The 9,701-nt window shown below is 41.7% G+C and overlaps 1 protein-coding gene across 1 annotated transcript in view; it reads right to left on the bottom strand.

Moving 5' to 3' along the window:
* The window catches only part of Rps6ka5 (ribosomal protein S6 kinase A5), a 181,377-nt gene extending 172,458 nt beyond the window's left edge, over positions 1-8,919 (bottom strand). The window contains exon 1 of the mRNA XM_005343453.3: positions 8,593-8,919. Within this exon, the coding sequence (XP_005343510.1) occupies positions 8,593-8,695 (103 nt within the window). The 5' untranslated portion in view covers positions 8,696-8,919. The remainder of the gene's footprint in view (positions 1-8,592) is intronic.
* Between the last annotated feature and the right edge of the window lie 782 nt (positions 8,920-9,701).

Here is a 9,701-nt window from a genome sequence, read left to right on the forward strand (position 1 = left end):
CAGCAGGAATTATTACACCTTAGAGGTGAATACAAAGATCTGTAAATCATTCAGAGAATTCAAAGGTTATGCCTGTGGCAGCCTCTTCCCTCCCCTCCCACTGCATTTGAGGACTGACATCTCTCAACCCGAAAATAACTGTGAAATTCAACCAACACAAAAAGGTGTCAGATTTTCCCTAGAGGAGCTCTCACAACCCTCTTGTTCACATGAAAGAATCCAATCCTGCCAATCAAAACACTTCTGTCTGCAGCTTCAGGATGCTGCCTCACTTTAAAGCTGAGGTTAATGTTGGGATTAACACATTGCATCACCTGAGGCTTTTCCCCAGACTGAAAACATAAAATACACTTCAATTCCCTTTGACACGGAGTTGAGATGCCAATATCTTTGCATAAATAGATTATTTTCGCAAGTTCTGACATTCACAAGAGAAATTTTAAAAGGGATTTTTTTTTGTTTTTTAGACTCCCAAGAATCTAGTTGTAGGGCATGGGATTGTGGGACAACAACAGCAAGACAGCTTGGCAGGTAAAACTGAAGCCTAGTGCCCTGGATTCAATCTCTAGAACCTACATAAATGTGGAAGGAGAGAACCAACTCCCTCCACATCAGGGACTGTTCGTTTTTAGTGGGATGCTACATGAATCATCAGGTAAAATTAATAATTTTTAAAAGAAAATAACAATTCTTGACCTTTGTCTACTCCACGGAAATAACATAAAACACCAGCTTAATTCTGGTAAGCAGTCTGGATGTCACTATGAGTAAGAAAATTTAGTCTCAGAAAGGCAATTTATTCTAGGAGCAAATTAAAACTACGGTCTATACTCTGACCTTTGTTAAATCTTTACTTAAAAGACTTCAAATATGAATACCAGTACTCAAACTCTATAGGAAAACGCCATAGCTGGTAGCTAATAAAAGTAAAGAAGATGTTTTGAGAGGCATCACAAAATAAGAAAACAGATACCTCCAATGAACAATAAACACAAAACCTTCAAGGAATAATAGTAAACTGACTCTAGCAGCATGTAAAAAGGATCATGATCACAAAGGGTTTATCCTAGAATATGAGGCCATCTTAATACCTAATAATCAATCAATGTAATAAACCTGATCAATAAAACAAAGCTATATCATCACTTTAATAAATGAAGAAAAGCATCTGACAAAGTCCAGCACTCTGTAACAATTAAACAAGGGAAAAGAAGACTTTCTCAGTTTGTACAAGGCATCCATGGGAAACCATAGTCGGCCCTGTAATTAGTGACAGATGATTAATGCTTTCCAGTAAGATAAGACACTAGACAGGGATGTCTACTCGTGCCGATTCTACTTGAAGAGTGAACATCTCTAGCCAGGGCAACAGAAAATAACACAAAAAGCATTCATATTAGGAAGGAGGAAGTAAAACTGACTTTCTCTCACTTTCTCTCTCTCTCTCCCTATCTCTATCTCTATCTCAAACACACAATATACACATGTATGTATATAAAGATAATCATGATATAATCTAGCAAATAAAAATACTAAGACATACACTAAGGTACTATTAGAACTAAATAAACTAGTCTAGCAAGGTTGCAAGACACAATAGCTCTCTAGATACTTACAATTAACATTCCAAAGATAAAATAATTTTATTACTATTATATTATTATACATCAAAAATGAAATACTTAAACACAATAGATCTCTGGACACTTACAATTAACATTCCAAAAATAAAATAATTTCATTATATTATTATACATCAAAAATGAAATACTTAGGAATAAATTTAACAAAAGAAAGTGAAACTTAAACTCTAAAAGCAAGAAAACATTGTCCAAAAAATGAAAGAAGAGCTATACAAATGGAGCAATATCCCATGTTCATGACCAGATTTAACACTAAGATGGAAACACTCTGAAAACTAATTCACTGCAATGAATTATGTGTAATCTTATATCTTTGAATTCAGTGTAATATATATCAGAACATCACCCAAATAGTTTCTTTGAAGAAATGGACAGGCTGATGCTAAATTCATATGTAAAAATCAAATAACCAAGATAATCTTGAAAAAGAGAAAGTTGCAAGATTTGTACTTTCCAACTTCAAACTAAGTTTGCAACTTGCAGTTTTTATAGTATTAGCTTAAAAGGAAGCAATGGAATAGAACTGAATCTAAAATAAACCTATATGTCTTTGCTTAGTTGATTTTTTTCAAAGAAGGTGCCAAGACAAAGAGGGAAAGAGCAACCTTTTCAAAAGTGGTACAAGAACAAGAGAATATCTACATATAAAAAAAACTGAATCTGAATCACTACCCCATATAATACATAAAATCTTGTCCTAGCAGCTAAAGGTCTAAAACTCTTAGAAGAAAACAGAACCAGAGAAAACAGGAGGTGAGGGGAGGCAAATTAAAACCTTTCATGATTCTCAAAATATTATCCCTCAAAAGATGAAAAGACTATTTTTAATAAAAAAATTTGCAATAGTGTACCTGATAAGAGATATGTATCTAAAATAAAGAATTTTCAATAATACAAAAAAACTAGGATGTCTGGGAGCTCCAGGCCAGCCTGGTTTACACAGTGAGACTGTATCTCAAACAGAGGGGGGAGAAAGTAGCCAACTGCAAAATAGGTCAAAGATAGAAGTAAACATCTCTCCAAAAATATACAACATATATGTGTATATCTTAAGTGCTAAAAAGAAAATGCAACATCATTAGGGGAATACAAGTCAAAGCCATAATGCAAGCTGCCACTTCACCCATTGAAAGATGGCTGAAAGTGTAAGGCGGCAGATAATAAAAACTGGCTAGGCTATGGTAAAACTTAATCTCTCATACACTGCTCGTGGAAAAGTTCAATTTGAAAAAGTTTGGCTCCATAAAATCCAGCAACTTTACTGTTGGCTAATACTCAAAAGAAATGAAAACAGATATATAAAAATTTTTATCTACAAATGTGCATGGAATAAAAAGTAGAAACAACCCCAATGTCAATAAACTGAATGGATAACTAAAATGTGATCTATCTAATACTAGAAAATACAGTTTGTTCACAAAAAAAATTGATACATGCTACAATGTGGATGAATCTTAACACCATGTTTGCTGAAAAAAGTTACAAAAGTGTACAATTATATTGTAATAAAATAATGGACAAATATATAGACAAAAATAGATGGGTGGTTGGTTAGTCCTGGATAGTGGTAATGTAAGATGACTAATGTAAATGAGCATGAAGTTTCTTTATAGGTGATAAAAATGTTTTAAATTAGATTTCAGTGACAGTTATATATCTCAGTAACTATGCTACAGTTTGTTGCATACTTCAGAGAGGACTGTATGGTATATTGCTGTATACCTTAGACAAAGCTATTTAACAAAAGCAACAAGCAGCTTTCACTGTGTTCTCCTGGACCACTTGTTTGAGGAGAAGCCAGCTTCTGTGTCCTTCCAACACTCAAGCATCCTCATGGGAAGGGCCACACAGAAAAGAACTGATACAGCCTCCCAATACATATGAGTGAGCAGTCTTTGAAGGGAAACCACTAGCCCCAGACAAGTTCAGCTGACTGTAGTTCTGGCTAACATCTTAATCATTTCAGGATTTTTAATTTATTTTTTAATTTCACATATGTATGCTGTATTTACATCCTTTTTCCCTTGTCCCTTTTCTCCTTCAACCTTTCCCATACCTCTCCCCTTGTTCCCTTCCAAATCTGCGACCCCTTTTCCTTTAACTACTATTGTTACATATATACAACAATAGTAATTATATTATATTATAAATAAATATAAATGCAACCTGCTGAGTCCATTTGGTGTTGCTTACAGGAATATAATTTTAGGGTTAACCACTGGTATTGGATTAGCGGGCCCACTTCTGGGGAAGGTTGATTCTCCCTCTCTGAACTATCATTAATTTCCTAGCTCTTCATCTGGGAATAGGGCCTAGTGAGACTTCCCACTGATGAGGGTCTGGGCAGAACTACTGACTCACAAATCCCTAACAAACAGAAACCATGTTCTATAAGTCAATGGAGTTTCCATTGTTACTACATAATAGATAACCTTCGGCAACACTCTCCTTAATATTAGGCACTATCCCAAAGACAGGAATCAAAGGAATTATGTGCCCAGTAACCCTTCTTCCTCTAAGAGTTTAGTTTATAGGTTTGCTGTAGTTGCTGGCATTTTAGGACATGATACCATCGCACAATGAGTCAAAAACAGACACCTGATCAAAACTAAGCCAATAAAGTCCTTCTTTCAGAATTTAACTGAAACTGGCGAATGGACACTGTCCTTCAACAGCTGAAGTCATAAAATGTAGAACTTCAGTACTGTCCATTTTCTACCTCCTGGGAAGAAATTAGACAATGGATGAAGAAGAATTAAGACTTGATACATGGACTAGAAGAGATTTAAGACACAGCAGAGGCGATGTAAGTCTCTGATTCTAGTGGTTCCTCAGACCTCTCTTTCCACGGAGAAGCCACTTTCTTAACCTCAGCATGTAAAACAGCACTGAACACGTAAGAGATGACAAAGTATTTGTTGAATAAATGAGTAAAATAATCTCCATTGCCGGGCGGTGGTAGCACACGCCTTTAATCCAAGCACTCAGAAGGCAGAGGCAGGCGGATCTCTGTGAGTTCGAGGCCAGCCTGGTTTACAAGAGCTAGTTCCAGGACAGGAACCAAAAGCTACGGAGAAACCCTGTCTTGAAAATAAAAAATAAAAAAAAAAAATCTCCATTTTTCCAACTAGTTTTCAACCAAGTTACATTTGACTATGTAACTTTTAATCTTTCTTTTGTTGCATTTATATATTTTGTATCTTTCTACTATTATACTTAAATAATATAGAGCTGGGCATGGTGGTGCACACCTTTAATGTCAGCACTAGAGGCAGGCAGATCTCTGTGAGTTTGAGGCCAGCTCGGTCTACAAAGCGAGTTCCAGGACAGCCAAAGTAGTTATCAGACAGAGAAACCCTGTCTTGAATAACCAAAAAAGAAAAAGAGAAAGAAGGAATATATCCTGATTGCTGGTTCATATGGACTCTTTCTTTACAGCTAGACAGCACAACATTTTCTTAATCATCTTTAGTATCATCAATACCATGTCGGCTAGAAAACAGAAAATGTTCAAGAATTTATGATTTGCTTGATCCTGAATTCTGTAATTTTCAGCTTTTATAGTTACTATCATCAATTTACCAAGACCTAACATCTACAAACTTTGTCCTTATTTTTCATCCAATTGAATTCACCCCACAAATATTTGAACACATACCACAGGCTACAGGTGGACAGAAAAAAATGGGTTTCTGCCCTCAAGGACTTTACTATCTGATACAGACAACTCAGCATGTGTGTAAGAGAGTGTGCACACCTACATGTATGTGAGTATGGATTTGTACATACCACTGTATCCATCCTTACCTTCCATCTTATTTAAACCAAAGGCCCTTTTGTTCTTCACACCTGTGTGTACCAGGTTAGCTGGCCTACAAGCTTCCAGAGACTCTTCTGTTTCCAGCTCACTCATGGTGCTATACAAAAAGCACTAGAATTATAGATACACACTATGTCTTGGGCTTTCTATTACTGTGAAGAGACACCATGACATTTAATTGAGATGGTAGCTTACAGTTTCAGAGATTTAGTCCATTATCATCATGGTGGGGAGCATGACATTGGGCAGGAAGACATGGTGCTAGAGCAGAGCAAGAGCTACGAGTTCTTACATCTTGACTTACAGGCAACAAGAAGTGGTCTTTCTCACTGAGAGTAGCTTGAGCACAGAAGACCCCAAAGGCCCCCCCCCCAGTGACACACTTACTCCAACAAGGCTACACCTACTTCAACAATGCTACACCTTCTAATAGTGACACTCTCTTTGGGGGTCATTTTCTTTCAAGCCACCACACACTATCATACCTAGCTTTATTGTGGGTCCTAAGAATTCAAACTCAGGTCTTCAGATTTAGATGTCAAGTGCTCTACCCCAAAGAGCCATCTCCTCAACCCCAGGTAAACATATTATTATAGAACTGTGTGTTGTGATGGGCAAGACATGCACAAACTGCTCAATAGCAGAAAAACTACAACGAGTTTACACTCTGCTTGGGAAGGCAAGACAACTATGGAAAAAGATAATAGCCAGGTCATGTGGCTAACCACCCAGTGACTTGTTTGTTTTCCAGGTACACTAGATTGATTCATACATTTTTCAATAAGACCTGATTGTGAAGTAACTTTAACCAACATTTCCCACTGCCTACTATGTGCCAGGTACCTGATTAACATTTCTATACTGAATGTTAGTTAACAGTGCCTCATTCAATTCTCACATTTGACAGATGAAAGAAGTAAGCCTGAAAGAGTGCAGTGACTTCTAAGTCTACAGAGCCAACAAAGTGACAGAGCTAGTGTTCATCACTATGTCGAATTGCATTTTCATTCATCCTATGGCACACAATACAATCACCAACTACTAGCCTGGTACGCTAGGGAAGGGACCACATCAGATCACATTGCTGGAGTCTAGCACCTATTATATAAAGCACCAAGTGTTAAGAGGAACATGGATGAGTGACTCAAGTTATATTGTTTTTGACTATTACATGTAATCAGTTGTCCAAGTATTTAGCAATAAATTGATTGCTCCTTTCCTTTGACATTAGCAATGAGCTCAGTACAATCACTTCATCCATCAGAAAAAAATTCTAAATGCAAACTTAAAGCTGATGATTCACAAAGTTAGCAGAATAGGGGAAATAAAACAGCGCTTATTGTTTTCTACAGAGCTAGCAATGTTTACAAAATTCAGAAACTGAGCAGTTGGTGTTTGCCCCTTGATCCTTGAGCAAGACTGCCGCTGCACCAAGATCAATGGCTAAGGTGTGTAATACATCAAGCAGCGTTTGCAATACAGTGTGATTCCACACACACACAGAGCAAGGAAGGAATCATTATGTAAGACAGGGAAAAATCCTCCCTCTAGAAAGCTCGTGGCACCGCACCTGGTGTAAAGTCGGTATTAATACCCGATAAATGTATAGAGAAGATGACTGAAAAGCCTGTTGAGAACATCAGCTTTTGATTAAATTTGGAGGGAAATGTTCAGCCACGGAAATCTACACAGGTTATGTTAGGAACTCAAAAATACTATGGAATAAGTGGCTCGGGATATGGTATAGAGTCAGAACGATCGAAAATGACAATACTTAAAACTGTTGAATTAAGAAAGCATGAATTTGCCGGGCGGTGGTGGCGTACACACTCGGGAGGCAGAGGCAGGCAGATCTCTGTGAGTTCGAGGCCAGCCTGGTCTACAAGAGCTAGTTCCAGGACAGGCTCCAAAGCTACAGAGAAACCCTGTCTAGAAAAATACAAAAAAAAAAAAAAAAAAAAAGAAAGCATGAATTTGGCATCTTATACCTTAGTATAAGACTGGCACCCAAAGGAATGCTAATTAGCAATCTCATCAGAAATAACAAAAACTAACTCTGAAGCAGAGCTAACTTTGCAATCTGTCCCAAATAAATGCAAGCTGAAACCTACCACTTACCCTCTCTATCCACTTAATAAAGAGTCTTTCGGGCTGTAGAGAGGGCTCAGTCGTTAAAGGCTAGGCTCACAACCAAAAATGAATCCTTTTTGTGTGCCAAAGACATTGTGTCAAAAATCTTAAGCCACTAGCACTAATAACAAACAAGTTATTAAAATGCATTCTCCGTTCAAAAAAAAAATGAAGTGTAAGGGGAGACCCGACTCCATGACAGTAGTGGAGACCCTAACTGTACCACTGGTACAGGTAAGGATTTTCCGAAATAAACCCTTACACAACGAAAAAGCAATTTAATAAGTAAAAGGCTTAGGACACACAGCTTTACTCATCTCCAGCACCGAGGATGTAAGCGCTGAAGTCGCCTAGCGAAGTCTTTTACCTAGAACTTTACATTTATAATACAGGCTGCTTCCCAAAAGGCACTGGCAAGAAATTCAAGGCAAGTATAGTACTTCAGGATAACTCTAGGAGAAAGGACTACGCGAAGCTTCTTTACCTCACTAGATACTATCCAGGGGCCAACTACCCTCCGCGTCTCGGCCGCAGGATCGCTATCCCTTAACGGTGGTACAGGTACACACACACACACACACACACACACACACACACACACACACTCCCCACCCCACCCCCCGCAGCTGGACTCCCCGTAGCAGAGGTGCAGGTTGTACTGAGTTCACGCCCCACGACACCGCGCGGCTCACCTCACGCCAAGGCAAAAAGCAGCTTTCGCTCGAGACAGCGCGGAGTGACAGATGTGTCACCTGTGCAGGAAGGGGGGCGCGAAGGCATCTTCCCAGGCCAGTACCCAGCACTGGGGTCCCGGCACAGGCAAACTTTCAGCCCCCTGCCCAGAGCCTCCCGGGACCCCCTGACTCGTCTCTGTCCACCAAGCCCCGCCCCCGGCCGGTCTCCCCCCAGCCCGCGCCCCCCTTGGCCTGCGCGCGCCCCAGCGTGCTCTAAGGCGCGCCTCCGCGGCTGGCCCGGCCGGCAGAGGGCGGGGTCGCTCACCGGTCCGCAGCTCGTGCTTGACTGTGAGGAGCTGCTCGCAGCCGTCCCCGCCGTCCCCGCTGGTGCCCGCGCCGCCGCCACCGCCGCCGCCCTCCCCCTCCATCTTCACCCTCTTCCCGAACGCGCGGGTCGCACGGAGGGGGACCTGATGGGACAGCAGACGCCCCGTCTCGTCGCAGCCCCGGGAGCCGAGCTACGGCAGCGCCACAACTCCGTCGCCGAGACGAGTCTCTTTCCCGCTCTGGCCGCGCAGCTCCTCCGCCTCCTCCCCTCAGCGGGCACCGCTAGTACGCCGCAACCCCGCGCCCTGCGCCTCCACCTCCTCCGCCAGGCCGCTCCGCCCACAGCCAGCCGCGGAGACAGTCCCGAGCAGCCAGCGCTATTGGGCGCAGTGCGCGCGCGTCTGCCAGCGCCCGTTCCCATTGGGCGGCCCACGGTGACGTTTCACGAGTCGCCCCGCCCCGCTGCTCGAATTGTTGTTGCTTGGCGGGGAGGCAGGAGAGGGAGGAGCGCGGACGCTCCGATTGGCAAGACCCAAGATTCGGCCCCACCCACTGTCTTTGGTGCGCACGCGCAGGAAGGCCTTCCCTCTCCTGACCTCCCCAGAATGGTCACACCCCTTTATTCCCCAGCTTCTATCTGTTAGTAAACAGAGTCTAGTAGTCAGGAGGCGCTTCGGACCTCTGATTGGCTACTACAGAAAGAGGCGTGGAAAGATGATTGGACCACTTGGTCCGCCAATCACGGTGGACAAAGGAGGGTCCTGGAGAGAAGCACTTGTCACCCACGTGCTTGCGCGCGCCCGTCTAAGGGTCCAAGGCAACGATCTACAAATGGGTGACCGCCTGGAAAATGTCATGTATGATGTATGTCCTCGTATGATGTTATTCGCTGTAGTTAGCAGTGGATACGTGGATTTTTTGTTAAATTCTGTTCTGTGGGTAAAAGTACTTGCAGACAGCCGGAGTTCAATTTCCATGTAGCAGAAGAGAACGAACACGTTGCCCTCCGACCTCGACACAGCTCAGCGACACACATCACCCACACGCGCGCCCACACACACACACACACACACACACACACAAATGAGTTTTTTTAAAAATTGAGTA

Source organism: Microtus ochrogaster, chromosome 1 (genome assembly GCF_000317375.1).
Source record: "Microtus ochrogaster isolate Prairie Vole_2 chromosome 1, MicOch1.0, whole genome shotgun sequence".
Lineage (NCBI taxonomy): Eukaryota > Metazoa > Chordata > Mammalia > Rodentia > Cricetidae > Microtus > Microtus ochrogaster.